The sequence below is a fragment of the Aythya fuligula genome, chromosome 7 (assembly GCF_009819795.1).
Source record: "Aythya fuligula isolate bAytFul2 chromosome 7, bAytFul2.pri, whole genome shotgun sequence".
Lineage (NCBI taxonomy): Eukaryota > Metazoa > Chordata > Aves > Anseriformes > Anatidae > Aythya > Aythya fuligula.
In genome coordinates, this window is record NC_045565.1 from 4573570 (window position 1) to 4590615 (window position 17046).

General features: G+C 37.4%; 1 protein-coding gene across 2 annotated transcripts; it reads right to left on the reverse strand.

Moving 5' to 3' along the window:
- Positions 1 to 118: 118 nt before the first annotated feature.
- Positions 119 to 16646, reverse strand: SLC25A16 (solute carrier family 25 member 16). Of its 2 annotated transcripts, none has more exons than XM_032190761.1 (9): positions 16534 to 16646; positions 16111 to 16203; positions 13671 to 13804; positions 11849 to 11912; positions 5981 to 6102; positions 5398 to 5464; positions 4467 to 4629; positions 3532 to 3600; positions 119 to 1732 (listed from the first exon to the last, which is right to left on the reverse strand). In XM_032190761.1, exons 1-9 carry the CDS (start codon positions 16631 to 16633, stop codon positions 1576 to 1578), a joined length of 969 nt encoding a protein of 322 aa, XP_032046652.1. In that variant the 5' UTR covers positions 16634 to 16646; the 3' UTR covers positions 119 to 1575. The 2 variants fall into 2 exon arrangements, with proteins under 2 accessions (XP_032046652.1, XP_032046653.1); XM_032190762.1 differs by lacking the exon at positions 16534 to 16646 and adding an exon at positions 16314 to 16410.
- Positions 16647 to 17046: the final 400 nt, after the last annotated feature.

The following is a 17046-nucleotide window of genomic DNA, read 5'->3' on the forward strand; positions in this document are numbered from 1 at the left end:
CTTTTAATTAAGAATGACAATTTTAAGCAGGTTTAACTACAAGGAGAAACATTCAGGTAATTTCATAAACTTTTTTTTTTTTTTTTTTTTTTGCTACAACACACAAATCACACAGATATTACTTCAAAAATTTTAATAAAATAAATTCAAAGACATCTTCTTCTCTGTCCATAACTATATTGTTAAATATCAAAGAAATACATACTTTTAAGAAACTGGAAAAAAAAAAAGAGCCATAAAAGTTGGTTTGGGATATATAACTCAAAATCCAGCTTGTCAAATTTGTCAAAATTAAGCAAATTCATGGTATCATCAACCAGTTCATTTAACAAAACCAATACCAATTCTTAAAGGACACTGCTAAAATATTTACAATAAATAAATAATTTACATCACTTAAAGCAAATGTTTTACAGTTTCCTGAATCAAGTGAATAAAATCAAAAGTACCAATGCAGATTGTGTATTAACAAATGTGGAAAACAATTCCGTCTACAAAAGGAATTGTAGTAGGAGAAAAATGTAAGTCTATTGCATATCATACTTTAGAAACAATACATACACACATCTACAGATTCCCAATACAACCTTCATTTACTCCTCCTCACATCCTCCCCAAGAGGTTGAATATGGTCCAGATGCCCAAATAAGTAAATGCAGCAGCATGCACTCTTGTTTGTCACCATGTTTTAAGGTAGGGACAAACCTGTTTACAAAAGCCAGTACTGTCAAGTAGATAATATACTTACAGCCTTCAATAAACTAAATTGAGAACATTAAGCTCCACAGAAAAGGTTCATTATGCGTTGCGAGATTAGGCCCATACTAACTGCCCTAAGGAGATCTTTTCTAGCGCTTGTCACTGTACAAGTTCCACCTGCTTTTCTTTATGTAGATAGAGCATTTTCTTTTCAGAATAGAATGCATGAAACTAAACTGCTTTCCGAATTGCAAGATTACAAATAATGTTCAATACTTTGTGTCATAATTTATTGAAATGTCTGAAAGGACTTCCATATGTACCCTTCTGAAGATATGTGCATTGTTCTTATTATACAGAAAATTTGTACAAAAGGAAAAAAAAAGAAAAGATTGTAAAGTTGTGGTCTACTGAGTTTAGCTTCCGCAGAGCTGGCAAATAGTTGAATATAAAAAACACATTACATTTTATTCAAATTAGTTTAATCAAATTAAATTTTAAAGAAGAACAGATGTCTAACTATTAGCTTAAAAAGCAATACAATCATGTATATAACTCCTGGAATGGTGATAAAGCTAGATAGCTAACAGCTTGAAACCCGTATAAAATGTGGGTGTAATTTTAAAACTGTGTAATTCTTAACATTAATCTAATAAAGGCTACAAGATCAAGTGCAAAAAATGTTTATAGCTAACTAATACTTGTTATGATCTGTCTCCTGGTTTTAATCCAGAAAATTAACTACATTTTGGCAAATAAAATTAAGTTGTCGTACAACAGCAGCTCCACAGTATCACATATTTAACTTCAAGTAATTTATTCACCAATATCACTTGAGGACTGATAGTGTAATTTTATCTTAAAGCTTCAAAAAATTTAGTTGAGGTGCAAGAATTGTTTCATAAGTTCATACGTGGTAAAAGCCACTGCCTGGGAAGGAATGCAACGAATATAATTCAGCGATAGACCACGGTATAATCCTCTTCGTATTCCATGTTGTTGATAGACATATTTCAGTGTCTGCACCATTGTACTGGAAAAATAAGAACTTGAATCATTATTGAATAAATGCATTTAACAGTCAAATCATTTTCTTAAACACAAAACGCTTCTTTTACTTGATTCCTAAGAGATCTATGTTTAAAAATAAAAATAAAAGAATGACTCCATAAAGCAGAATATGACAGTCCTTTCAGGACTCAGAAGACAGTCTGAGCTGGAGCAAGACATTTGCACACAAAGGCTGGAAATCAGAAAGAGAACAGTGTAATCCCATCTCAAGACACTTCAGTCTGAAAATGATCTGCCCTAACAGACGTAGTAAGAAATTTTACACCAGAATGGCCACACACTTTCTATCTGGCAGGAGGCAGTTAAGAAGCACCATTTCTGTCTTATCAATGTAAATACAGAGTAACAAAAACAATATACTTTGCCCAATGCACACCTCTGGTATGAAAGATCAGTATTTAGGTTTTGCATTCCATTCCCTTTTTTTTTGAGCACAGGATCATAGCTGTCTTCCTAAAGTTCCGCACATAAAGCTTGGTTAGCCATGATTTCTACATCTTGCATGTGTGTAGCCTCCTCACCCCAAGCAAAGGCCTCTTTTCTCTCATCAGAGAGATATTAATGCACGTTAATTATACCGTTTGACCTTATTAGAAGCAGAATTTGCAGAAGGTATGCAAGGCAAAAGATTTTCCTCACATAGCTATATTGAAACGGAGCAAAGACATTACAATGCAAAGCCCTTGAGTAAAAACCTGTAAGGTGCTCAGCCCTCCAAGATATTAAAGACATTACTCTTTGAGAATATCTTCAGTGTGCCTCAGAATTTCAGTAAGTTTCTTGTTTTATCCTCTTGTAAGCTAAAAACATTTGTCTACTATACATCAAGGTACAGCTCTCCCCAAACACAGTCAAAACGGAATTGTTAAAACTGGGAAGCCCAATTGTAAAAGCATTAATTCTCACAAACACAGGAAGCAAAAGCCTAAGGACAAGTAACACATTTTTATTTTAAAAGTATCTGGAGTGAAAATAATCAAGGAAAACAAAACAAAACAAAACTTGCGCTGTTAATGAAAAACAGAACAGCAACTTCCACAGTGAGCAACATCTAAGGTATTTATGAAAGCTCACTGAGACTACTGCTTGTAAGATCAAACTCACCATGCAGGTGGCTCGCACTGGACTCAGATACACACAGTTCCACAAAATGTGAAGTAGCCAAGATAAAACTTTCCTGAAGTTTAAATTGTTTACAGGAATTTGAAACTCAGAATGTTTTTCAAGATGACAACTGACTTAATACTGCGATTTGAAGGATATTATGGTACTTCCACCCCTACTGGACTGAAGCATATGACTAAAAAACCTGCAGGAAGCCCAACTACAATCAGTGCATGTGACATTACTGTAAGTGAAGTCAATAAAGCAGGTCAAATAGAATAATATTATTTAACATCAACTTTTGGAACAGATTCTGCACCGTTAAAGAAATGCCTTGAGACATCTCATTTCAGGAGAAGCAGGCAGTCTCTCAGGGATCCTACGGATACTAAGGATGAGTTAGTTGAGTTAAAATATGAAATATATACCTATTCATACAAACACAGTATTAGTAAAAACATAAAGTGCATGTGATTTTTATTTTTTTAACTCAGCTTTTGCCCAACTGTGTGGAAACAACATATTTGATTAAAAGCATAATGAAATCAACACTCCAATAACTCATTAAAAAAAAAAACAAAAACTTTTAAACTAAGAATTTAACATTGCTCAGACATCTCGGAACTCAGTTCCCGAAGGTGAAAAGGAAATACTTACAGGCACTTGTCAGAATCTGGAAGAACCGCTCCTAACTGCATTCGCCTACGAGTTACATCAAGAGGATATCTATAGAGGAGATATTTGAACAGCAGTTCAACCAGATGTGTGATGACTACATGAGAATATTGTGTTGTTTGTTTTTTTAAACAAAAAAAAAGAATACAGAAGTCCACGTGCAACTTCCAAGCTCCCTTTTCAGTGAGTCAGGAATCCGGCTTAGATTCTCAACACAGCTGAAAGTTCTCCAAAAAGGGAGACTTCCCTATACAATCAAAACCAGCAAATCAGATCCCTTAAGGTATTCCATTTGGCATGAGTAAGGAAGACACATGAAGATCAGATGAGAATATAAAACAGTCTGTAAAACGCTGGAGGGAGAAGACACCTGAATCAAAAATAAAATTAACAGTTTAAAGATTAATAGAAAATGTATTTGTGACATTTCTAATGCAGTGGTTTAGTGAAAAATCGATGCCACACAAGTCTTTCAAATTCACTTGGTTTATGGCCAAAAGAAAATATAACAAGGACAGCATGAGAATGGAAGAAAAGAGGCAAAGTAATAATAAGGTAATGCCAAACAACAAAAGAAAAGTCTAAGTTATTGTAGATTCTATAGATTTGCAGGTTACATCATTTTAGAAGTAAATTGGAATAATAAAATTCTGCAAATGATGTTTCCACTCCAGATTTTAGTTTACTGCACAAGATTCCAGCTGATTTTAGTTTTATCTGAATTTAATTGACTCAGTGCATTTATCTTTAACCCCCCTGAGAATTAAATAGATGTTTACTAAGTGAAGCAATATAATTGCAGCGTGTCTGATTAAAAACCCTTACTAACAACTAGACTCGTGAAAAAGTCATTCTCATACAAAACACTTTTTCTATTACAAACAGCTATATAGCAAAAAAACAATACCCAAACTTACGATATCGTCTGAGCTATTGCTCCAGCTATGCCACCACACAGCAGATTTACATGTGTTTTCAAAACTAAGACATCGGGATTATCTAAGGAAGGCCGTCCAAGCAAGTTAGGTGCTTGAGCAAGTCCAATGCTCTTTAAGGTACCAAAGGTAAAAAATGAAAAACCTAAAAGGAAATTTAATTTTATGTACTTTCACAAAAGAGCAAAGTATTTGATGTATGTATCATCATCTTAAACAAAAGGCTGCAATTACAAAATTAAACTATTTTCCAATCCTACCAGAAGTTTTCTTAAGCAGAAAGAAATAGAATTGACAAATAATACTTTAAGTTTGTCCAAATTAACGTTTATAATTAATGTTAAAAGAATGCTTTAAATAAGCTAGACCGCAGATTTTAAATTACTGAATTGCTGCTAAGAGTAACCCCCTAAGATGTATTTAACTGGAAAACACTTCTCATCTAGAGGTGAGTGTAGTTTAGGTAGATAGTTCTGCTGTTCCTCCATCTCATGCCACCTACTTAGCTTGGCCAAGCATTTTTACAGAAGTCACCAGGAGATGGAGCCAACAGAGAGCCTCTAAGCCTCCACCTCTGCCCTCTCGTGGATTTACCTGTCTGAGAGAGAACCTACACGCTTTCTTATGACAAGACTGGGAAGCAGAAGAGAAAGAGAACAACTACTTTGCCTCTTTCCCTCTCAACTTCAAGTCTCCAGAAAGCCAGGCTTTGCCTGCTGAGGATGCTTTAACACACATTGATCAATTTAGGTAAAGAACGACAAATGCTTCCAGTGGCCTCCCCTCTCCATTCAGTAAAACACAAAATCCTTGATTTTAACAGAAGCTGATTAAGTAGCTGTGTGAGCATATCAAGCAAATTTAGCAGCACGCAAAAATGCTGAAGGATTGCTGTGTTCTGTTTTTAACTTACCAGCGTACGGAGCCATTCCTACAACAGTTGGCATCAGCCCTCTGTAGAACCCACTAAAACCACCTTCCTTTGAAAGAAAAATACACGGACGTTTGTGGCAAGAAATACAATAAATGTCTTAAGCTACACATCTGTTCATACAGATTTGCACAACAGCAATCTGACTAGCAACAAGGAGCTAACAGCAGGGGCTGTTTCTTGTGCCTGAAGAATTGAGGGGACAACTGCTGGCTCCATAAATAAAGAAGGCAAAATGAATAAGTATCTATATCCAACATCATAACCTAGGAGACATTTCTGCATTATACATATCCCTCCCCAGATTTTTGGAATCGTTACTATATGTTCTTGAAAACCATCTTCTCTCCCTGTTTGTTTTTACCTCCCACTTACACAAGCCTTAGCTACATCTTAGCAGCCAAAGTAGAAGGAAGCATCCAGATAATTTTTTTACATTAAGAAGTTCAAGATGCACACAATGAACTCATGTTATTTTCCACCAGTTCACTACTTCAATGCAGTGCAACATTATTTAAGGAGCATATTTTGCTTTGACAGGACTGAAGATTAAAAGAAAAAATACCTTTGTGTAAATCATCTTGAATGCATGGATAATTCCCATGTACTTGTGTTCCCCTTTTACTTGGAATGCCAGACGAACTCTAACCATATCAAGAGGGTAAGTACAAATCACTGCTGTAATACCTTTATTAAAAACAAAAACAAAACAAGCAAACAAAACTCACCTACACCTTATCTGGATCTAGGATTATTTTGAAAATTATAATTTGTTTGTAGCAGTGAATATAATAGCATATACAAATTATTTTGTTAAAGAAGCACTTAAAAATCACTTCTAATCAGCAAATAGCAACCTCAGCAGCACAAAAGGAATTTATGTTTATACTCAATGTTCACTGAAGCTGCACACATCCACCTTGATTCTCCAAAGATTTACAGGCCTAACTGTATTCACATAAGCGATCTTCACCGTGGCTCATAAGCATCAACTTAATCAAGTGCCTTGGCCTTTACTGGACTGCAACCACAAAATCCAATCCTATGTTACGTAATAAATAGCACCATTTACATGTTTTATTACCGAAAAGTTGCCAGAATTCAAGTGTGATTACTGCATGTAGATACATGCATTTACCTACTGCATCTGAAAATACTGAACATATTCTAATGACATTTAAAATGAAGTCAGGAGCCTACTAATGAAGAGCACTGAACTGCGTTGCATTACTGCATTTTTATAGTTCCTGTTATACCAGCACTTCGGTTTTAAAACTTTGACCAAAAAAGCTATTCCTATACTTAACAAGATGTTACAAAGAAAAAAATCTTAGCTCCTAACTGGATGAATCCTACCTCAAAACTGTGTAGATAACTGACCAACTTGTCATTTTGGAAACAGACCTTCTGTACAAATAATAACTTCAATAACAGTTACCTGAATAACAAATTCCTTTCTACCATGAGTCTTTGAGGTAAACCACTCAGTTTCTGACAAATTATTTGGAGCAGGTGGTTAAAACTGCTTGCTAAAACCTGCTTACTCACCAGATTATTTTCTGGGGTTGTACCACTGGCTCTTGAGAAAAAATACATGCTGGGAAAAGAAGAAAGCAAAAGCCTATTCTGCTTCCTAGCAACCGCTTTTCTTTATCTAAAGATCAGCCTTAAAATTGATCCTACAGAAAACGGGCACACTTTGGAACACTGGCTGGAAATCGCCAGTTCCTCCTAAGTTTTAGTACTCTGTTACTGATATCTCTTTTGTAGGTGCATCATTTTCTCCCTCTTCCATAAGAGGAAGAGAAAGCCACAAGAGGGAAGAGACAAAAGTGAAACAAGCAAATCCAAACAGTTCCAGCAAAGATCTCCATAACTTATGTCTGCAGAGACAAAAATCAACTTCAGTTAACTGAATTATTTGACATAAAATATCCATGTTAGATGGGAATGGACAAAAAAAAAAATAACAGCATGAGAAGGCTACCCAAAAAGCTGACACTGGTCAGCTGTCAACTGAGAGCAAAGTTTGTGTCTTTCCTGGAGCTTTTGTTTTAGAAGAGAAAAACACCTCTTGCAGACATTCTGGACTATTCCTCTGAACAAAAAGCAGACATCTGTCGTTGATTTTTGATGCAGTCTCACCCCTAGGGTTCAAAAGTTGGAAGCTCTATAACACCAAAGCAATTTTAGAACTGTTTCCACTGACCTACATTATTAAATGCAATTCCTCAGACTGCAGCCTTTTCCCAATGGATTGCCCAAGATGTCCAGAAACATTGTAAAATGGATGAATTCAAGCAGTTTCAAAAAAGGGGGGGGAAAAAGAGCAAAACTTTTACGGAGCTTTAGAGTTCACAGGAAAGTTATCATAATACAGAACATGGACAAACTTATCCCCATTCTCATTCCACTCATGTACTAAGTACCCAGGACTATCCTCTGTACCAAGACTAGCAAACAGACCAACCCAAAGTTTGATGAATGAAGTAAGTAGTCGACAAGTCCAAAACCAGCACAATTCAAGAAAAAAAAAAATCAGAGGGGACTGAAAGAAACTATGTAATATGGTTTTAAATAGGACCCATTTTTGACTTTATCTTAAAATCCTCTAGCCATGAATTCTGGAAACAGAAAAAAAAAAAGAAAAAAAAAATGTCCAACATTAATGGATGATAAAACCACAAAAACCACAAAATGTGCTTTCCTGAAGGAACTTGGAGACGCTTGTTACTGCTTACTGTTCATATGAGCAAAATGTATATTGGAGAAGGATCAAGATTTTCTCTGTCAGAAGAGACACTATCTTTTCTGGGAGGAATGGTGGCCAGCTTTGGGACACTGAAAGCCATTTGGGGGAAATCAACACGAATATTAATCTCATCTCTACTCTCTAAATGCTGTGAGTTATTAGAAGATGGACCACAACACCTTAAGGCTGATTCCCCTACTTGAGGAAGTTAAGTTAGTTGAAAAAGACGAGACAGAAATCTCCGCTATGGTTGGTTTAACAGGACAGAACTGGAAGTCTCTCCCCAGTTCAGAGATACCTATGGCAAATCCCAGCATCTTATCTGAAATAATTGTAATAAGACAGATGTAGTTCCTCCCTCCTGTAAGGTACCACTTCTTCAAATACAGCAACTTTTTCAATGCAAATGCTGACTCAGAAGTACCTACCCCACTGAAGTCAAGGAATTGTCAGGGAAAGATCATTTCTCACTTATTAATTTTTCTTCAAGCACCTCTGACTGCTCTTGGGGACAAGATACTGGGTTACACAGACTTTTACTGGGACTCAGCGTAAACAAAGCACAAGAATTAGGCCACCCAAGCTTTCAAAGTTGACAATGAGTTTAGCTGAATAGGTATTGAACTATCTCCCGATTTCCCTACTATTCCTCCATTCTTAGTCATTTTCTTTCTCTGAAAATCAAAACTAAACTTATCTAAAGCAAGAAAAAAGTGAAATACGTTTACAAAGAACAGGTACTGCAAACATACCTGATGTACGTATTTTATCTGATTTCTACATCATGCAATTTGTACTACATCAAAAACTACGTAGACTAAATTAGTGCTGCCAGGTTATTCAGAGATACATTCTGGAAAACAATACACACAAGTCACTGCCTGCAAGGAAATATACTCCTTCACTAGCATAAAGTAGATTAATTTATCAAGGAGGTGTCTTCTGAAAAAAAAACAAAAAAAAAAACCAAAAAAACAAAAACAAGCTTTGGGAACTATACAAATAGAGACACGGCTGATGACAAAGAACAGGCATCAGACTGGTTAAAGAACTGGATAATTTACAAGTCTTAGTATGTCTAGGCCCTTAATACATAATTGTATTTCTTTCTAAATGGCACCTGAAGAAGTAAACAGCATTTATTCTTTTTAAATGTTGACTCAATTAGATAACTGTTAGTTAGATGCTATTTAAAATTGAGATAGCAGTAGCCTCCTACCCCACACTGTTTTCCAACCACTTTTAGTAAAAACAAACAAATCACCACCATGCTTTCTTTCTCTGTTAGTTTCACAGAACTTAAGTTTATTCTGTTAACATCCAGTCTATTTCAGCACCTTTTTTTTTTTTTTTTTTTGAGTTAATCAAGGGCACGGGAAGAAATATGCATTTCTGTTTCAAGTCAGATTTGTCAGTAAGAAAAATGAAAAATATTTAGATTTGCAAAGTCTTTCTGTAATACAGGTGTTATTTTGTTTCCTAAACCCCACTAACATCTATGATTTCTCAATCCTCTCCCCAGTTCTGTCTTTTCTAAAAAAAAAAAAAGTTATAAGCCATTTATCTGTTAATGAGGTGTTACAGCTGAAATTTGAATCACACAAGGCCCAGGAAATTCAGAGTTGAAGTTTCCACAGTAACTTTAACTCAACCTCCTTAAATACATGCATTACAATAGGTTTTTCTTTTCTCTCACTCCACTGCCCCCATCCTCATTGCCTTGCTTTTCCCTGTGGATATGCCTTTGATCCCGTTTATCAGTTACAAAAGCTACTCAAAAGTTTCCCACCGTTTTGAAGCTGATTTCAGGTCTGTTGACTGTTAGTAATGTTGGAAACACGGACATAAGCAAGATTTAAGTATCTGTACCACACACTAAAGTGAATGCAGACAGCTGTGTGGTCTGATGGCACAGAAGGGGCAAAAAGGAATAGGAACCAAGGGCTAGCCATTTTCAACTGCATAACACTATGTTCTAGGAAACTGTGAAGACCCCTCTCCATCAACATTGAGGTGTGTGCAGCTCACTGTCTCTTTCAGTCATTTAAACGTCGAAAAAAAGAGGATTATACCCCTTTGCTGGTGCCAGGAAGAGACTAAGCCATGGGAGTTAAAGCCAGAAATGTTGCCAGTTGCTTTTAAGAGTCTTCTCTCTTTTTGTTTGCAATTCTAGAGAACTTCTAACGCTCCAGACTTTGTGCCTCCTTCCTCCACGTATCTTCTTGGCACGCTCAATACAAACCCTCCCCTCTTATCTAATATTAATGCAACCTAATAAACAAATATTAGAACTCCCCAAATGTCACACTACTACCGTACCTGTGTGTTATATTCATTTCACTGCACACCTAAGTCCAGCTCATCTGCTCAGTTTTGGGGTTCTCAATACCAGACTATTGAGGATATTGTACTTAAATGCACCACGCCAAGCATTTCATTTGATCAGGGCTTCCAGATATATCCTCTGTATACATGTATTCATCATATTTCTGTTACTCTAACTACACAAAACATTTAACCCCAAGGGTGCTTAAAACTATGTCAGATGCTATTAATTTATCTACACAAGGAATTTCAGCATGTCCAACACTGACAGTTAACCGATTATTCAAAGTTTTTTACAGTGTCTCAAAAATCAGGTCCCTGGTCTCTCACAAGACTCCTGAAAAAATAACAATAAAGAACTTGGGGGAAAAATATTTTTAATGCAGTTAAAGCCAGAAAATATATATATATATATATCTATATATATGTATGTATTTTTTCCACTTCTTTTACACAAAAAGCCAGACAAGTTCTGGAACGTATCTTTCCCTTTTCTCAGATGGCATGCAAAACCAAAATACTTTCATATAGTCTTCCTAGTTTAACTGGAGTTAGCATAACTCATCCTTTTTTCAAAAAAAAAAAAAAAAAAAAAACAGAAACTACATAACTACATATGAATACATTGCAACTAGTTAAGGACTGTCAATAGACTGTATTAAGCCTCTTTTACAATGTAAAAACACACATGAAAAAACACCTCGATTAAAAATCTATTACTTACCTTCCCCTGTTTTTTTCTTAGCTACCTTTGGCTGAATGACCAGCAAAAGAAAAAAGGACTAGTATAACCATATAATGTACTGGCAATTATAAGTGGTTATTTTTCCTACTGTCATTGCACTAATTGATAGCTAATTATTTTTAATGTTCACATATATGCTGTAAGGGTATTATGACAATCCTACACTGCATGTTGAACATATAAACATTTCTGGGAAATCCAAAGAATCCACCCATTTAAGCAGCTGCATTTCCCTCTATTTCTCCAGGCTTATTTTCAACCTAGTAGCAATGGCAGATAGGCTGATGAGCCAATTCTACAAAAACCTGCATCTTTACTCTTCATCCTGATGAGATTGCATTTTTCATTATTCAGAAGCTGTAAGGAAAACCATAAAACCTGTGCTTTACAGCCTAGCACAGAATTCAGTGTTGGAACAAACATATTTTAAAGAATACTCTTAGTCAAACAGTTTTCAACTAGGCAACTATTTGTTACCATAACCATTTACATGTATTTTTGCTTAATACAAATTTGCAGCAGTTTGACCTGAGAACACACTAAATCATCCTCTAATCAAATACTAGCTTTTCAGCAAAAAGGATGGCTGAAACCCAAGTACAAAACCATACCTGCCATGGATCCAGCCATTAACCGATGCACATGCCCTGAAATCCCAAGGTGCTTCTTTATTACCTACAAAATAAGGAACATTTACAATAGTTGTATATAGAAAATACAAGGAAATACATCACACCATTTACTGGCACATTAATGCAAACCCTGTAGCTGTTTATAAGAAGTTTACAACCTTACAAATTCAAACCAGACCACTAATTACTGTTAAAGGAGTTTTTTGAAATTTTATGTTGGTACCAATTTCTTATTAAAAACACCCAAGTATTAAAATACTTCTCACAAGGCAGAATGATTAGTTGAACTTATTTGTACTATTTACTCTGGACACTAGATTGTTTATTTAGTTATCTTTAATCCAGTTCAAACAAGGCAAACTGAATACTACCTCTTTCGCATGACAGAGTACAAAGGACAGTGAGCAAAATTGGAAAGTTACACATTTGAACGAGAACTTCCTAAATTACATTAAGTCCTTCAAGGAAGTTAGAAAACAATTTTCAGACTTATGTCACAGAACTGAGCAGTTTTAAGAAGCAGTTTTTCCTACGAAGAATCATTCATGGGATTGTTTCATATATTCACAGAATCACAGAGTTGTCTAGGTTGGAAGAGACCTGAAGATCATCGAGTCCAACCTCTGACCTAACACTAACAAGTCCTCCACTAAACCATATCACTAAGTTCAACATCTAACTGTCTTTTAAAGACCTCTATTATTCCTGTGGAGGTCCTTCTATGGAATTTTTTCCCCCTCCTTTTACACACTGCTCCAAACTATCTTGAATGTTTGTCGTCAAATAATAGATAAAAGAAACTGCTATGACGTTAAATGGCTTCTTGAAATGTGTGGATTCACAAATCATTTCATTATAAAGCATGGCATGTGCTCTTTTGTTCAACACAATATAAAACAAGCATAGTGTTTTGATCAACAGCATTTACAATTACACCACAAAAAAAGAACATATGAAGCTCATTACAGTTAGTTCTTTGTGAGAGCCTTCTGAAACTTCCTCTTCTGGGAGGGAAGTCACAATCTGAATCTTGCTGTATTCAGTGAAAATCCTGCAATTTACTTCACTGGGTACTAAATCTGACCTTTCAACTATGAAATTCCTCATTGCTAACAGTAAAATTGTATTTTTCACTATGTATAAGCTTAAAAACATAGTCCTGCTAACATCTGATTTCTAAAACATGCTGTGGAGATTTATTATGAAAGACTAAATGCATGAGAGTCGAAAGGAATACACAAATCACAAAGGCCCCCTGAAATATGCACCTTCTCTTCCAGGTCATTTTTATCTACAGCCTGACTCTGACAGTCATTTCTCAGGTCAAACATAAGAGTAATATAGCCAGACAGATTTTCAAGTTAAAGTTATTCCATCCATCGGGTACTAAGAACTCCAATGCAGTATAATAAAGAATAAAAAGGTTATATTTTGTATTTTGTTCCTACTTTCTTCACAAAGGTCTATTTTTAGCAAAATAACTAGCAGAAGACTTTAATGACCTTTATATATATATGTGTGTGTGTGTGTGTGCGCATAAAAACACACACAATCAATAATACAAAGCAACAAGAATTGTTTGGAATTTTTCCTTAAGCAGCACTGCAAACAGTTTCACTGTTGCTCAGAAATTTTTAATGGGTAGATTTGGATAAAATTAAGCAACCTTATGAAAGATGTGCAGATTAACCAGTGAGAAACAAAAGTTTCAGTGTTAGTTTTGATCACTTAAAAATCTGTATTCATTGCAGCCAGATAAAAAGAAAAAAAAATAAAAGAAGAGAAAAATAAATTCAACTACCTTTTTATATTGGTCAAATGCCATAAATTGAATTGCTCCGTATGGAAAGATTCTAATCATCATTGCCCCATTTCCTTTATACAACCCGAGGTAACCTTCCTTTTTGGGGACAGCACACAATGTAGAAAACACTCCTGCCACAATGCAAAAAGAGATATTCAACAATTACACTCGGGAAAAAAAAAAAAAAAAAAAAAAAAAAAAAAAAAAAAAAAAAAACTTTCAAGCAAGTACAGTAGGACAGCATGCATAGAAGTAAAGTCCAACCATGTTGCTCCTTTAACTATGGAGAGTGGAAAACCCACTTTTAATGCCACAATATTGCCAGAAGGAAGAGGTTTAAGGTTAAGTTTTTACCAACTTTCTCACCTCCTATATTCAGTGAATCTCCTTCTTCATTCACATATTTCAAGCCTCATGCTTGCCTGGACTGCCACCAGTCCTACTGCAAATGACAATAGCTACCCACAAAAGCTAAGAGTAGCAACTGAAGGAAATAAACCTGTTGAGTTGCATTTCAGTCAATTCAAAAGTCAATTAACAATAACAACAAAAAACCTTACAACAAATCTAAAATAATGGGCAAACAACCTATTGTTGTCACATGCTAAATTAGAGATTAAATGCCATTACTGAGGAAATGAAGTAAACAAGTTTAAGACTCCCATTACTTCAACATTTTACACTTCCTGTCTCAAAGAAGAAGCAATCCTACTCCCTTTTGATGGGTGGTAAATAATGCAAGATCACATAAAGTTAGGGCAAAACCAACAGCTTTAGGAGAAGTATATTATTAGTTATAAACAACTACTATCAAGTTGATTTTTTTTTTATTTTAAATAAAGGAATAAACCATAACAGTTGAACAATTTCCACATGCAACTACTTAAGAAGAGGTGAACCTGAGAAAAGCTTCCACCTCTACCTTACTTGAAGGCAGAAAAAAAAATGATAAATTTCCATTTAAAATTTAAACGAATGTTAATTAGCTTCTGGGGTTCTAAGAATACAATAGTGTATCTGTTTTTAAGAGGTTGCACCTACTACGTGCTTCTGAGAAAATATTTACACCACGACTAGAATTTCTCTCTACCCTGCAATGCTGAGTTACTGTTTTTTATTTCTTTCAATACACGCTCTGAGATCCAGCTGTCATGAACTCCACAGAGCAGGGACAGTAAAAACATTTAGTGAGGACTGCGATGAACCCACCCACTGGATATACAGGTATTCAATCCATATAATTATCTTTTTTGCCTACACGTAACAAGGACACGCATTCAAGTCAGACACGTTTCTAACAATCAGAATCATATTTAACTCTAAGTGGGGAAGAATACAAAACTTAACTATGTCTAGTCTTAATTCTGCCTTATCTAGTGCCAACTATGGCACAGTACAAAGTAATAATTTAAAATATTAGTCAAACCAATTATTTCAGCCTTTCGTTGTTAAAGTGAAGATTTGAATGCGTACTTATGTGATTGCATTACCAAGCTGCCACATGCCTTGTGTTTCCCTTTTTCATACATCAAAGTTAATATCTATCTGTTGAATTTTGTTGCGAGATTTATTTTTCAAGCCTTGAAAACATGATCATTATTCTTTAAGTTACAAGTTTTGAAGTTTCATTTCATGTAATGTTAACTAACTCGATTATTTTTTTCTGGACACACACCCGAATTTCTGGACATAAGTTAGGACTTGCATTTCAAGACCAAATGACAAAATATGTCTAACATTATGCACAAGAGGGCACTGTTACAGCCCCACAGCGAACGGTTCTGAACATGCTGACAATTCTGAGAGGACTCTCTCACCATGATGTAACACAGATGCCGAATGCAGATCGCCAGCACCTTTTGCAAAGCACCAGCCCGCTTTTATTTTCAATTTGCATCAATCACACTGCTGTCAGGGAGAATAAGTGCACGAGCCTGGCTGGACTCAGCGATCACTGTGATGGTATCACCAGCCCCTCTGCGAGGACCACCAAGCTCTGAAAAGTGCCCACTCCCACAAGCCCTGCAGGCAGGTACTGGCAGTAAACACAGTAACAGTTACCAGCAGTGACAGGTCTTACATAAATGATCCCAAGCTTTGAACCTGTGATTACCAATCTCCTGCTGACTTCAGTAAGAAGAGGATCAAGCCCCAGCTCTTCCGCCTTATGGAGGATTATTCTGACATCTCAATCTCTAACTTGTCAACCAGTGCTGCAACTTAATTGTACAGGCTCAACATCTCTTGTTTAAGGGCGGTTTGGTTGGTTGGTTTCGTTTTTAAATGCTTGCAATATACAGCACAGCGACTGCCAAACGGAAATGACCTTCTGTCTGATTAGCACCTTTATCACCATTTCATCACTGAATAACTCAACAAACCTAAATGACAGACGTTGCATTTCACAACAGAATTAGACACGCAGCAGCCATCTTACCGAGATGTTTGTAATGGTGGTTATGAGCTTGCAGCAAGATCTTTACTCGATCCAGTGGTGCAGTGGTTGTTTTGGCACAACATCCTGCGACACCTTTCCAAGAGGAGAAAAAAAGCCATGGGATGCCAAAGTTCTTCAAGTCAGCAGTTAAATAAGGGATTTCCTAGTGCATTTTCAAACGGAGTGGGAGAGAGGAAGCTTACATAGGAAGTCGAGAAGGCCCCAGTTAGGGGACATCCTCTAGAAGCAAGCCACAAAACCCCAGCAGCCTCACAGCCTAAGCTCACTGCGTGCTGCAGGCAAGGGCCGTCACCCGCTGAAGCCGCAGCGCTGGGCGAAGCCTTCACCCTCGAAGGAGGGCTCCTCTCCCCTCCCCTCCCCTCCCCTCCCCTCGCACCCCTCGGACGGAGCCACGGGACCCACCTCCGGCGATGAAGGAGCGCAGCCAGTAGAAGTCACGCCGCGCCGCACCCGCACCGGCCGGCAGCGCAGCGCCGGGCCCCGCCGCCGCCGGGGAGGCCATGGAGCAGCGCGGGCACGGCCGGCGGCGGCTTGGCTGGGCTCGGAGCGGAGCGGAGCAGCCGCCGCTGCGGTGCAGGGGAGGAGCCGGGGCCGCCCGCACCCTCCCCGCGGCCGCCGCCGCGCCGGGCTCCGGCCGCCGGGCCGCGCTGCGGCGCCTGCCGATGGCGTCAGAGCCGGCAGCGTCCCGCCCGGGGAGAGCGCCGCACAGCACAGCACAGCACAGCACAGCACAGCACAGCACAGCACAGCACAGCACAGCACAGCACAGCACAGCACAGCAGAAGCGCGGCCGGCCCCGCGAGGTGCAACTCGTGCCCCGTGCTCCGCTGGGCCAGCGCTTCGAACCGGCCGCACTACGAATATTTGAACAGCGTCAGTCTGCGAGTGTGGCTTCGTGTTGTTGAGTGCGTCCAC